This window comes from Pinus tabuliformis, chromosome 7, assembly GCF_031772625.1.
Source record: "Pinus tabuliformis cultivar Carrire ecotype Pingquan chromosome 7, CPIR1, whole genome shotgun sequence".
In the NCBI taxonomy this organism is placed as follows: Eukaryota; Viridiplantae; Streptophyta; class Pinopsida; order Pinales; family Pinaceae; genus Pinus; species Pinus tabuliformis.
In genome coordinates this window covers 1,105,559,790-1,105,574,183 of record NC_142293.1, presented here as the reverse complement: position 1 = coordinate 1,105,574,183, position 14,394 = coordinate 1,105,559,790, and the positions used below count along the sequence as shown (strand labels likewise).

The following is a 14,394-nucleotide window of genomic DNA, read 5'->3' as shown; positions in this document are numbered from 1 at the left end:
TCATAAATATGAAATGTACTTTTTCATTCTTGTAAATTGTAAAAAATTATTATTATTTTTTTGGAGCATGGGTTTCATGCTCAAGGGCTTTTATTTTATAAGTGAAGCACCCATTGAGTGCTTCTAGGGTTTGTCCTAGGTCAAGAAGTCAAAAAAGTCATTGTCATAAGTTGAAGACCCCTTCAAACACATTATAACTTGTAAAGAAAATTATTTTTGTCTTTAAAAGTGTCAAAATACCCTTCAAGACCAAGTCGGCCTGGCAGCTGGCAAGTCAGCCTAAAATGAGGAGCCACGTCCACCTTGAGGAGCCTATATAAAGGAGGAAACTCGACCTCCTTGAAGCACATTCATCTCTCACTCATTCAAGCGAAGGAAGAGGAAGAAGAAGGCAACAAAAAGGAAGAGGACAAAGAAGACTTGGTTTTGGGCTATTTCTCTCTCACACGTGCGAAGGAAGGCTAGGGTTTTTGCAGCAGATCTAGGGTTTTCCTCTACAAGTTCGATCTTGAAGAAGGGAAGGCAAGAAGGTCAAGCGAAGGTCACAAGAAGCCATCCTCAAGCTCCAGAAGTCAGAGAAAGCCAAGCGAAGGTCTAAGGAAGCCTTGGAAGGCTAAAACGAAGCTCACACGTGTGGCAGCAGCAACTGTAGGAGGGCCAAAAATTTCAGGTCTGTAGTGGAGGCCGAAATTCTGCAGCAGGGGGTCAAAGTTGTGCTATTGGAAGAGATTGGACTAGGTTTGACTTGTTCAAGGAAAGCACATCATTTGGAAAGGTTGGACTTGTTCTTGGAGGGTATTGATCTTGGTCTAGAGGTCTTGGAATTCATCAATTGAAGAATCTATAAGGAAGAAAAGAGATTTGTGGGTTTTCCTCTCAATTGGTGAGGTTTTAATCCTGGCTTGCAGCCGATATTCTGTGTTCTTGTTCTTCTTGTTTTGGTAGCCATTTGATGATATACAGACATAATAATAAGTTAATAAGTATGAAAAAGTTAAAATACATCACAAGCAGTTATCAAGAAAAGAGAAATCACTCTAATCATTGCCCTATAGATTTATCAACACTTGGATTGCTGGGTTGTGAAGAGTTGTCAGAAGTTCATTGAGGGTCAGCATTCAGTTCTTCCCATGGGCAGAATGCATTGACAGGCAGCCCTGCTTGGAAGTTGCAGCTATTTGGTTCAATCCTTTTACATTGGTATTTGGCATTGTCTAAGGATCTCTGTTCTGTTTTATCCTCTGGAAGATCTGTTGTCGGTCTGTTTTTGATGATGAGAACAGTTCTTCATCTGCTTTCTGTATATATGTTGTGGTTGGCCAAAGTTTTTTCACTTGTTAAAAATGCCAAGTCTCTATATCCAATGGCATACTCCAATTTTATTTCCATTTTAATAGCTCTTAAAAAGAGGATTTAATAGCTCTTGTTTTGCTGATGTAAATATTTTCTGTATATATATGACATGTTTTTCAAAAAGAAAAAAATTTAAAGACACAGAAATTGTGCAGACCTGTTTCAAATGTCTGACAGTCTCAGTATCAGCTGGAATACTTTGATAGTTTCCCATGCACATCAAAACAATTGCACATGTGAATGGACCAATACCATCCAGCTTAAGGAGATGTTCTTTCATGTCATCAAAACACATCCCTATCTTGGTTGATCCATTGGAGTTTTCAAGAGAGCTTAGATCAATAATATCTTCACAAATGTCCCTTGCAAGCTTCACAATGCGTTTTGCCCTGTAACCAAGAACACAACGCTTTTCCAAAAACTTTTCATCAAGGTTTGCCAGTTCACTGGGAGTGGGAAAATCCCCTGAACTAAACAGTAAATCCAGATCACATCGTCTCAAACTTTGGGACTCTGCGCTTGAGCTTATATCTGGCGAGTTAGAAAGCTGGCAATAGTGCTCTGAACATTTTCTCTGTTCTAGGTCCCCAGGACTATTTCTGGAATCTACTGATCTTATACCCGATGTCTGTGAAACTGTATCCTTGCCAACTGAAGTGGTTGATTGTAGTGTTGCAATTGTCTCTGATTTCTCTCTATTTTTCTGTTTTTTCCTAAGTTGTTCAGGCTGCCGAGTTTTCTGAGATTTTTCAACTTTTTCAGATTCCAAATTATGCTTTCCAAGTTTTCCTGTTTTTTTCCCCAAATGGTTGGCCCTTCAGCTCTGACTGAAGATCACAGAGTGATTTGACCATGGCCAATGTCCTTCCCCACCTACAGTCATCAACAAGAAGAAAAGACACTTATGCATGGCAAATACAACGTCTTATCATGAAAATGAAAAAGGAGAAATAACATAAATCCCATCGGGGGGCATAACACATAGCATTAATGTAAAATCCATCAAAGATAACATTGTCAGTAATAAATTATAATATCCTACTAATCAACACAGACTTGATCTAGAAACAAATGTGAAACACTTTTTGGGAGACAGAAAAACAGTCTGCAAGAGAAGTCTTCAGGCTAAGGATATAGAAAAAGCAATTAAGACATGAAAAGGTAAGTGATTCAAATGGTTCTTGAAAAATTCCTGTAAAGCAGTGTGAGTGAAAAGAAGATATAATTGTAAGCGTACTATCCAATGCACAAGAAGTTTATTTGGCCAAATATCAATGTGAGATAGATAAAAGTACTTTTTATGGTGTTTAGGCTCTTTTTGGTCCTATCACAAGGCATTAAAGAAAACTCCACAGTTGAAATTGTCGAGTGTTCAAATTGAAAAAGAAAACAATCATAGTCTCTGGACCAATGTTATCAGAACCGAACCGGTCATTGAACCAAAAACCTTGTGGACTAGGAACCGGAAAAAAACTGGTTCACCAAAAACACATAAAATATTCATATTTTAAAGAAAAAACAGATAAATTCATGTGCTTCCATATGAATCCAAACCATTTATACACAAATATGCAAAAGTTCTCATTTATATAGCAAGTAATAGTGCATATAACCAAAATAGCACTTAGTGCAAAACATTGTTAAACCAAAAATGTTACAAACATCAAGAAGTAGGCTCTAAAAGGCCTTTATAGTCCAAAATAACATGATAGATCATAGTATTAGACTACAACATACAATGCTACAAGCTACAGCTACAACAAATCAATGATCAAATCATCAATCATCATCCGGTTCCTGATCATCCTCCTCTCATCCTCATTTGAAGAATGAGTAGCATCCAAGTCTGCAATGGAATTATGGCTTGATTCCCCTGGCCCTGAAGCTGCTACTGGTGCTTCTGATATATCTACCTCTGCATCTTGTGGAGGTGGGTCCAAGTCCAACCAAGAAAGGTCTTCATTGTTAAATGTTGGTGCTTGACTCTCCACAACCCATTCTGATGTTGGATCAAAGTCACCCAAGACAATGTTGCTTGATTTAAGAGTTTTATTCACCAATTGGTTTCGCCTCAACCTAACGTTGTACTGAACAAAAACCATGTCATTTAACCGCTTTTGCTCCAAACGGTTCTTCATCTTAGTGTGTATACGCTCAAACACACTCTCCAACAGCTCTCCAAGACTCCAATCAACTCTTCAAATCTGCAAAAAATCTTCTTCAGAACAACCATGCAAAAAACTCTCTAAATTCTCCTCACCGAACTTATCTCAAGAATTGCTAGAGACTCAAATGAATAGTGTGAGGGGATAGGGGTGTTTAAATAGCTTTAGGGGGTGCTAGAGTAGCGTTAGAAACTAGGAAAAATAATTAAAAAAACAAAAAATTAAAAGAAAAATTGTTTTTTATGCCCAAGCCGCACAGTCGTGGGCCTTGCGAACTGGTGGAACTTGTCTCTGAACTGGTCCGGACCGGTTCGGTACTGAACCGGTCTTTTTTGGTTCGGACCGGTTTTGCCCCCAAACTGATCGGTATGGCCGGTTCCGATAAAACTGTTCTAGATTGATTAGAGTGAGGAAACAGATTTACGACACTTCATAGTATCCCCTGTCCATGCAATTAACACACTTGTTATGAAATCCGAACCCTTCATTCTTAAAATCTATTGTAGATGAGATGCAATCCTTCCATTTTTAATATTAACTGCAGACAAACTGCAAGCATATTTAGAGATCACTTTGTTATTATCATCTACTCTTGATTCTTTGTGATTCGCAACATTGTTTCCCTCTCTTTATATAATCTCATTCTATTACCACTATCACAAAATACCATGAAAACCCCAAATGCAATCCAGACTCCATATTGAACTTCAGCCTTATAGACTTACACCTATATTCTATCCATCTAATTCTTCTGCTTCTCTTAGAAGATGTCCCCTTACTAGAATTCACAAGTTCATTTATTTGTTTAAACCTAAAAGTTGGCAAAAACATCCACCGCTCACATTTAAGGATAATAGATCGCAACAACAAATTGGCTTCTTTGAACAAAAGACATTCCTGCCTCTAAGGTATGTTTTCTCTACATGCTCTGAATCTGTAGCATCCCCTTGACACTACCTAATTGACCCTACATTTTTTAATAACTATATCGATTTCAGTACAGCTTAGCTTCATAAGCGAGCTCAATAAGTCTGATAGTAACCGTAGTTTCTTTCATGAAATACAGGATGCAAGTTTTAATGTGTCTGTAGCTAGAAGAGTGGACCCTAACCCTGAGCTTCCACCTTCCCTCGCAACTCATACAAGGGACCATATTTTTGTCCAAGAGAATCAAATTAGGAAATAGGTTGTTTTCTGGGTGTAAGCCCTTACTGGACTATTCAATTACTCTATGTTGATGTTTCGAGTAGCATTGGGAGTATTCTCACATGTGCGGCAAGTGGACTAAGTGATGGGGGTTTGCACCCATAGACCTATGGTATTTTGATGACCCATGGCATTCTGATGACCTATCTGATAACCCATGGTATAGACCCATGGTATTGCACCCTTTATAAAAGTATAAGTACAAGGGCGAGTGATTCATTCTTGTTGTTGGAAAGAGAGCATCTTATGGAGGAGAAGGCCAAGTAGGCCTCAGACCTGTGGAGGGCCAAGAGGACTTGTAGAAAGTAGGCCTTAGACAGGCCAAGTAAGATTGTTGTGTATGTTTTAGCTGTGACAACAAAAGGGATAGGCCGAGGCTAGAAGAAGGTTGAGAGAACTGGAAAGGAGAGGCCATAGCCCTTGTGGAGAACTGCAACCGAGAAAGTTAAGGTTGCATCCCTAAAGGAGTGGTCACAGACCTGAGGATAGGATGCAGCACAACTAAAGGCTGCAGGCCTGTGGGAGACAGGTCGAGGCCCTAAGTTACCAGCATTTGGATCTGGATACGGATACAGATCTGTTAGTTTCTTGAAAAGCCAGGATCCGGATACGGCATGGAAACAACAAGTACAAACAATAAAAATATATGTTTTATAATTTTTAAAAATAATATTTATATGAAAAATCTAAATTTTATAAAATATAACTTTAAAATATTTATAATATGAAACACTTACATGAAATAATTAATATATTAAATTAATAAAGTTAGATTAATAAAATTAACAAATTAAAATTAGAATAAATAATGTTAACATTAATAATCAATATGTAATATATAAATTAATTAATATGTTAACTAAGAATTAATATATTTGTAATTTGTACTTAATTTATTTCTTCCCCTAGCCATTTGGGTTGGGTTTTCCCAAATATGGTAAGTGTACCCCGCTATTTATTTGAATCTGCTCTAGCCCACTCAATTACGGTTGGGACCTCTACCACGCTTCCCTCATATGCATCTTTGTTCTTTGGTCTCCCTGACCTTGAAGCACTGAACCTCCCCACCACGACCAATGGCAAGAAGAAGAATGGGATGTCAAAATGAAACTAGGTGAGTGGAAATGCAGATGTGCTTGGAAATATGTGAGTGAGGTGGAAAGACTCTTCTATTCCCTTCCGCTAGATGGAAACAAATAAAATCTCCCAGCATGTAACTACAGGTTGGTGTAGGGGCTTACACAACAAAACTGAAAATAGCCCCACGTGCACCATGTGCTAGCGAGTTGGAAGCCTCCATGTGATGCCTATAAATTTAGATAAACTAAGTCATATCATTTAACATACATCATTGGGGGACAAGCCCTCCAAATTACACTGCGCAGGTGTTTCAAATTCGCAGTTAATCAAGTGACATGCCACAGAGCAGATCCCAAGCAAATCTTGGTGGATCTGAATCCGAATCCATGTCCGATTTGGGAATTCGTGGATCCAGCCACCCAGCCTCACAAATCCAATAACATAGTCGAGGCCTATGGAAGACTTTGTTTGCCCCTGTTTAGACAACAGAGAAGGGTTGAGTTTGCCCCTGTTTGCACAGTAGAAAAGGGTTGAGTTTTCCCTTGACCTCCAATGATTGGACAGCTACAAAAGCAACCAACAATGAGCAAATTGTGGCATGCACAATGAGCAAATTGTGCTAGGCACAGTTAGCAAATTGTGGCAAGGAGGAAAAGGAGGATTTCAGCAATAAGGACAAGCATTTTTCTATGTAAGTTTTCCCTTGTAATTTGGCATTTTACTGAGCATTGTAAAAGGGTCATTTTCCCTTGTACGGGAGCCCTAGATTCTTGTTGAAGGACTAATAAGAATTCTATTTTTGGGGCTGAATTTTTGTGTTACTATGCATGATCTAATTGCTAGTTTTAAAGTTTCCATTGTGTAAAAGTTAGACACATTAGTGTGTTTCAGTTTATTAGCTGAGTAAAGTTAAGTGGAAGTTGTTACCAGATCTAGTGTGTGTGTGCACTGAGTCTACTGCCCAAAATCTAACACTCTATTCCATGAATTTCCCTAGGGAATCTAAACCTGTCTCCTGCAATATTTTGCAGCACTAAAGAATTTCACACTTGTGTTCCATGGATCAAATTTAAATGAGAATCTACAGTGTCCAAATGCAATATTTCCTTTATTGGGATCTAGAGTACAGACATCACGTAGGTACTTGGAAAAAGGACTTTTGGTCTAATCGATTTCTAATAGAGCTCCTTTGGATTATGCTACTAATAATCTCTTGTACCATTGCTCTGATTATGTGAACAAGATAAGCTACTAATTGCCTATGTAATCACAAGCATATGCAACAAACTCTAATCAACACACGTACTTTTCTTCTTTCAACATTGCCTCTGTTGTCGCTCAAATTGTACATGTGATTGTGACAATGCTTGGGGTAGGGGTTGTCACTTTGATCCCAACCCTCTCCGTTTAAGTTGTCTTCCTACAGCAGGCTAAGGGAGAGTAGTCACTATGGATGAAACAAGAGTTCGGGAGACGCAACTGAATGGCCTAGCAACTTGGTTGAAAATTATTGGCAAGTGAAGATTATTTAGCACAATTTGATTAGATTTAAGAATTTATTATAAGTCTAGTACCTTCGGAGTCAAATTACTTGCACAATATAGATTAATTTCCAAATTACCAGATGAATAGTTGCTACTAGGATGAGAACTATCCTATATGAGATGCAACACCAAGAACTAAGTGAAATGCAAACTCTTGGTTACTTTTAGATTAAATGCCTATTCTAAGTGAATCCTCTCTCTCAATTGTTTTGGACCCAAGGGAAGGAAACTATGGCTTTATTAGCGATACCTCCCCTGGAGTTCTAACCACCCGAATGCCTCTGGCACTGTAGGGACTGTGGTCTTTATTACTGCTTAAACTAGCAAGGGTCCTAGGAGGGTTTCCTACAGAGCAACTACTAGGTCAAGTGGCAACAATGGAGCAATAGCCCACTGTCACCTCAGCTAAAGCTCCTTGCTCTTTACAGGATTTCACCAATGGGGGGAATCCTGGTATTAGGGAAATCACTAGGAGAAATATATCAATGGTGTGAAGGTAGTGATTCCAAGAGCCTATTCAAAGGAGAGACTCTAATGATAGGGATTGCTTGCTTTAGAAGCAAGATGAATGGCTCTCCAAGAAGGGCTAGAAGGAGACCTAGACCTAGGGTTGAGGAGTATTTCTTGATGTGAAGTGCCTTAGACCAAAGAATCCTAGAAGAATAGGGTTTCCAAGCAATCCTTGTGAAATTGGAGTGACAAGGTTGCGAGACCACAAAGAAGCCCTAGTGGACCCAAACGAGGTCAAGGATTTAGAGTGAAGCTTCAAACAAAGGGTCTTGACCAAGTGAGGGAGAAGAAAAGGATCAAAGAGATAAGATTTGACTTTAATGTTTAATGCAATGATCCTTGAAGAAGCCACTAACAAAGTGAGACCTAGGGAGAATGGCTTTTGAACTAGGGCTTGGCAAAACTTGAGATTCAACCGTCGAAATGGCTTCAAATTTGGAGGACCTCTCAAGGACACACCAACGCAATTCTTGACCAAGTTTCATCAATTTTGGATGGCCACAATAGATTTTGTATGATGCCCTAGGAGACACTAGGGTTAGGGCTTAGAAAAAGAAGAGAGGAGGTGAGAAAGATTTTCGTTTGGTGATCACCTAGGACTAGACCAGTGCCTAGCCTATTGGGAGAATGGAGTCAATGAGATTTGATGTTTAAAGATTCTTATACCCAATCAAGGAGTTCCCCAACAACTTCGCATGGCCTTAAGGGCAGCAATTAGGTTACTAGGAAAATTTATACTTCTTTGATGCTGCAATTGATGACTTATCAAGGCAATTATGAACAATCATATACCCCTAGAACATATATTCACTATACTTTGCATGAAACATATGAAAAAAAACCCCACAAAAACAAGATTCAATAAATTTTCATTTCATTAAGGCATCTACTCATGCTTCATGAGCGAAAATTTCCATACATTACATATGTGACATAAATGAGAAATAGATCATGAAAAAGACACTTACAAGTATAGCGAAATCTTCCAATCATCAATAGAGACAAAAATCGAAGCTCCAAGATTAAAGACAAGCCTTCCAAACATCAAAATGCATCAAGATATCCAATTCGTCCTTCAATAGGTCTAGCGAAATTCTCAAGAAGAGATAATGATCCAAATCCAAGTGATGATCAAATGAAATGATCATCACATCAATATATATCCTCCTCTAAGGGGTTCAATTTGCCTAATTAGGCCTAATGATGCCCCAACTAATAAAATAATGTGCAAAAATAATATTACTTGGTGACAAGCCCACCAAGATAGCTCCATAATACAAAAGCAAGCCTCTCAAGAGGGAAAAATGATAGATACAATAGGTCGAGAGGCCATTAAAGAGGCCTAGTGGAGTCCAATATGTGCCAACATGAATGAATGGGCTCCAAACATAGTGATTAAGGGGGTGGCCCCTTGATATCCAAGCAAAATGACCTGTGGTGCCCCTAAGCGGCTGTGGGGGGCACAAAACATAGTCATGGTTCTCCAAATGGATCGAAAATGCCTGTATCCAATCTCTAAGGGAGAAGGATGATGCAAACCCTCCCTTTGTCTCCCTTGGTGAGACACATTCTCATCTAGGCCCTAGACCAGCTGCCAAGTGTGTGGTGCAAGAGTGTAGTCATTGGGCAAGGTGGTCTAGGTGCATCATCATCGTCAAATAAATGGAACATGAGCAAGCAATGAGTGGAACTAAAGGATCCCATGACATGGCAATCAGTTCTCTGCTATGGTGGAGGCCCATGGCTCTCAATGCCCACCCTACAAATGCCAATATGACCCTCTGGAGGGCTTGGACCCTGTATAGGGAGACCAAACCCATGATGAAGACCCACGTGCAATCCTGTGTAAGATCCAATGCGTTCCGTCACCTTCCAATACAACAAATCATTACTGCAGTTGAGTAAATAAGCTTACAAATCATGGAACCATGTGGACACTTCATAGTGGCATGCCCTTCCATAATGGTCTTTGGAACGTACAAGTATCTCCAAGTTAAAGAACAAGGTTAACCAAGGACCCTATTAGGTGGTTTGAACCTCAAAGGGGAGTGACATGTCTATGGTACATCCATCAAATGGCAAGTGGCATGTGATATAATGATGGAACGGAGTGGCACATCAGGAGAAGGCTCCAAGCCACATGCGATAGTACAAGGGTAACTATAATGAAAGAAGTCCAAACTTGGGTGTATGAATGTAGGAGGGAGCAATCATGGTACATGAGTTACCCCAACCTTTATTTTTCCACCCTTCTTCATATGCTTTTTGCCTTTTATTGATTTTTCTTTTCATAACTACTCGAGGCTCCAAGGGATGAGAACATGATGTGTAAGATATAGCAGTGAATATGTCATGTCCCTTCCTAAACTATTTTGGAGCAGTATTAACTTCTACATTTTGGGGCCAATTTTGGAGGTGATGGGGGCCCATTTGATTGTATTAGGAGGCTAGACTTAGGAGAAGTTATTACGATGTGGTTAAGTATACGTGGGGGCCACCCATACTAGGGGAATACGCATTCCCTAGTTCGATTTGCATGGAGGGGAATCGATGGTTAGGTGAGGAACCCACAATGGAGGGAAAATGGAGGGAAAAGTGCTCCACAAAATCTATATAAGGAAGGCAACTCTCCTCATTTGGATATCTTATCTTTTGACATATTGAACTCAATCTTAGTTGCTCGAGATGCTTAGCCGAGTTATTGTGTTGTTTAGCACACGAGTGTCTCCGAGCGGAGATCTCAACCCTTGCTTCGGTGGACTTCGAGTGCCAGCCCTAGAAGGGAGTTCTTATTCATCTCAATTAGTAGCAGCAGCAGGGAGATGAGTTACAACAGCTATAAGTCAAGTACCAGCAGCAGGGGGATTAATGACAACGTTGGGATTGCGCAATCACAGCGTGAGGTACTCCAAGAAGTTGGGGAGACAGGAGCATCCTTCATCATTTTCAGGAGTATAGAGGGCAACTACATACAAGAGGGCCATCCTACACGCAACTCTCATTTCATCACACGTAGGACTGCGTCATCTCCTCCATGACTGCGTAGTCATTGGAGTGAAACTCTTTGGGGCAGCACCATCCGAGGGAGTTTAGAGCTGGGAGGCTGGGAGATCATTTGGAGGGCCATTTGAGGAGGATTGCTGGAGTTGGGAGAGAAGAGATTGACAAGATCAATCACAAGCAACAGAATTCGAAATTGGAGGAAGGCCAAGTTGTGAAAGGTCAAATTTTGAAGGTTGGAACCAAGGGAAACCCCTGGGTTTTGGGCGAGGATCACACTCCTAATTTAATAGAATTTTCTGGGTAGATCTAAGGGATCAAACAGGGGTTCCAACTTAGTGAGCAGCTAGAGGAGCTAAGGGGAATTTGGGCCAAAATTTCGAGGTCAACATTTGGCCAATTCCTTCGTGGGTTATTCTGAGTATTTGGTGGAGAGGCCGGGGTTAATTTCCCATAATTTTTTGAGCTTCGGAGGTGGGGTTTCTAGCAACATCTTTGTTGTAGACAGCACAGTTTCACAAGGGCAGCGAAGGGCATCATTGCAGCAGTTATTTGTGCCATCTTGGCTTGACATATTACCACCTAGGCTTGATCACACTTTCCATTGAGGCAAGCTCAGGGGCACCACTTCCACATTATTGTACTTTTCTCCCAAATTATAATAAAATGGCTCAATTGTTGGTTATTCCTGGACTTTTTATGGGTGTGCACTGAATGTTTCAATTTTATGGTGTTGTTTTTATTGTTTGTTTTGCATAACACTATTTTTCCTAGTTTGGAACATTACAGTGGTATCAAAGCATGATCTTGGCCCAGTTGTGGAAATTAGATAGAAGATCATGGAAGCTTTGGTTATGAGTGCACAATGATGGGTGAAACCGAAGACAAACCCATGGCTCAAGAGAAATCCAGTATGCAGAAATTCTGGGGTAGAATTCATTATGACAATGACAGGTTGGCCTAGTTCAGGAGGGTGACAGACCAAACCCATCCTCACCCTTACAATAGAGACATTAGAGGTGAACAAGCCATGGGGGTGCAACCATCTACATCATGTGGGGAAAGTCGACCAGATCAAGGCACCAGATCTCCTGAAAAGGAGCAGGAAAGACAGAGACGGTTAGAGGGTGAGACCAGGGGAGCGCTTTTGCTGGTGGCGACCTAGCTTTAGACATCAGGAGCCTGAGGAGGAGGTTGAGCATGATGTTGAGAGCCCACAGGGTGGTGAGGAGCACATCGATATACCCGGTGTGGCGCAGGAGTCACCTATATTAGAAACCTCTTTGGTAGCCCTAATTGACACCTTGGTGGAGAGGATAGAGCCTACACACATAGAACCATATGTTCAGGGGGTGTCACCCATGGACGAGATGCCAACAGTTGTCGAGGTATCTGGAGTCGTGACCGAGTTTTCAGGTGATAGATGCCCATGATGGTTCCATCAGTTTCAGGCCGACCTTCTAGCATTAAAGAGGAAGGTTGCGTTAGTGAGAGAGGCTATTCTCTAGCAGAACAAGGAGCTGGAGGGCATGAGAGAGGTTTGTGTCGAGTCCACGACCAAATTGACTTACGTTGGGGAGCAGTTGGATTCCCTACTGGTGCAGCTAGAGTGCACGTTGGGGCATGAGAGCAACCCTCTTCGAGCATACATAGATGGGGCTGGCAGCACTGTGAGGTTACCTTTACCCATTAGACAGAGAGAGACAGAGCGACCTCGTCAAATTTCATGTGTTGACCAGGGTAGCGAGATGAGACGACCTGAGTTGCACAGGGTGCAACACCCGCATGTTGGGGTTGTTCTATGTGCGGGAGTTCGTGCATTCGATCCCTCTCTTGGGGTTGGATGGCGAGAGATTCTGAGTTGGTACCCTATGGAGTGGGCTATGGAGATGGTGGTGGACTTGGGTGTAGCTCAGCAGGAGCTTCCAAGCACTGGGGATACCGACAGCGCAGACTGGCATTGGGTTCCCAGTGGGACTACCTATCATTTCCCAGGTATGTCGGTTGACTACAACCTGGATGGTACAGTTGACCTAGCAGTTGAGCGTGCACATTCGCTAGGGGAGTTCTGATCAGCACCAATGGCCAACCAGTTTATGGACAGACTCTTTTGGTTGTCTTGGTATGGCATTTCTACACAAGATCATTGGGTGATCAGTGTACTATGGCAAGAGTTTGTTGGAGGAAGTGGCATTGGCAGGCCACCAGACGGTGCCTTGTATGGAGTTGGGGATTCTTCGCATTTGTGTGGGACACAGAGGAGCAGAGCAGTGGTGGCATCGCTGCTGACACCTAGGGAGATTCACTTCTTGGGTCCCTTAGGGAGGACTTGGAGGGGAGGTCCCCTCATCGAAGAGCATGGTGATGCGACAGTGGAGGTGATGATACGGGTTGGATGCGAGCCGACGCATATGGACATAGCTTTAGGCCATCTCATTTAGGGATGGGTAGGAGCATCTAGCGTGGAGCAGTGGTCTGCAGATGGGCATGGAGACGCATGGGGGTGTGTCGTAGTATGTTGGATTGCGCTGTGGAGTGGGAGTGCCTCACATCGCATTGAGTACATGCGGGGAGTGACAGGTACAATGACACAGGAGGGACACAGGCCAGTATAGGATGGCATAGCCGTAGCCGAGGGTATCCAGTGGTGTACAGGGGTAGGTCGCGATGTACAGTGGCATGTCCAGGAGTACTGGGATGATCAGTGGTATGCAGGGGTGTATAGTGTTGCACAGCGAGGTCTTGGAGTGTTGCCTCCAGGGAGACCCTTGGATGGAAACATCAGGCATACCTTTGGGCGTAGTTCACCCAGGATCGACGGGGACACAGATGAGCGATACTTGATGGTATCCACGGGGACTCACACACCTGACCCTCTTCTACATCCCTCACGGGCGCAGTCAATTTTGCTGTCGACTTTCTGCACTCTGGGCATGAGCAGCGGGGGACGAGGAGCTCACCCGAGATATTTGGGTGACACTCAACGCACTAAGGGGGAGACTTTTCAGCGGTGGCATTGGGTTGGTGTTGGAATTTCTAAGTCTAACTGTTAGAAATCCTTCATGTACTTTCTGATTTATTTCTTCCTACTTGTTATGTTAATTAACAAGTTATTTACCATGTAAATACTGAAAATAAATACAATTACATGTTCAACACATTACAGATCATCAACTGAAGGAAAAACAAGCACACAAGTGACACTGTTGTTTTTGGACCAATGTCCTCGGAAAAACACAATGCGGGAAAACCGGTGTAGCTATCTGAGGGTTTTATTATTAAGCAGTTTCAAAATACAATCTAGGTGCCAAACCGGCTCACCCAATAGAGAATGATCTCAATAGTAGTACCTCTCAGTCGAAGACAGATATTCCGGCTAAAACCCTGAATGAACAATCCCACAGCTCTCAGCTCCAATCTGCCCCACGAATTCTCCAGTGTCTGCCTCTAGGGACTACATTAGCCTCTCTGGCCCACCGTCAGCCTAGCATCACCCCAACTCGCCCTGCGCCAGCCTCTAGAGTTGTTGCATCACC

The 14,394-nt window shown here is 41.9% G+C and overlaps 1 protein-coding gene across 11 annotated transcripts in view; it reads right to left on the bottom strand.

Annotated features, from left to right (window-relative positions):
• LOC149251414 (uncharacterized) overlaps positions 1-14,394 on the bottom strand; it is a 181,388-nt gene that overhangs the window by 103,837 nt on the left and 63,157 nt on the right. For 2 of the 11 annotated variants that reach the window (XM_089459420.1, XM_089459418.1), the window contains exon 3: positions 2,039-2,226. The exons of the other annotated variants lie outside the window; for them this stretch is intronic. In XM_089459420.1, the coding sequence (XP_089315546.1) occupies positions 2,171-2,226 (56 nt within the window). In that variant the 3' untranslated portion in view covers positions 2,039-2,170. Of the gene's footprint in view, positions 1-2,038; positions 2,227-14,394 lie in introns of those variants that run through there. 11 annotated transcript variants of the gene reach the window in all.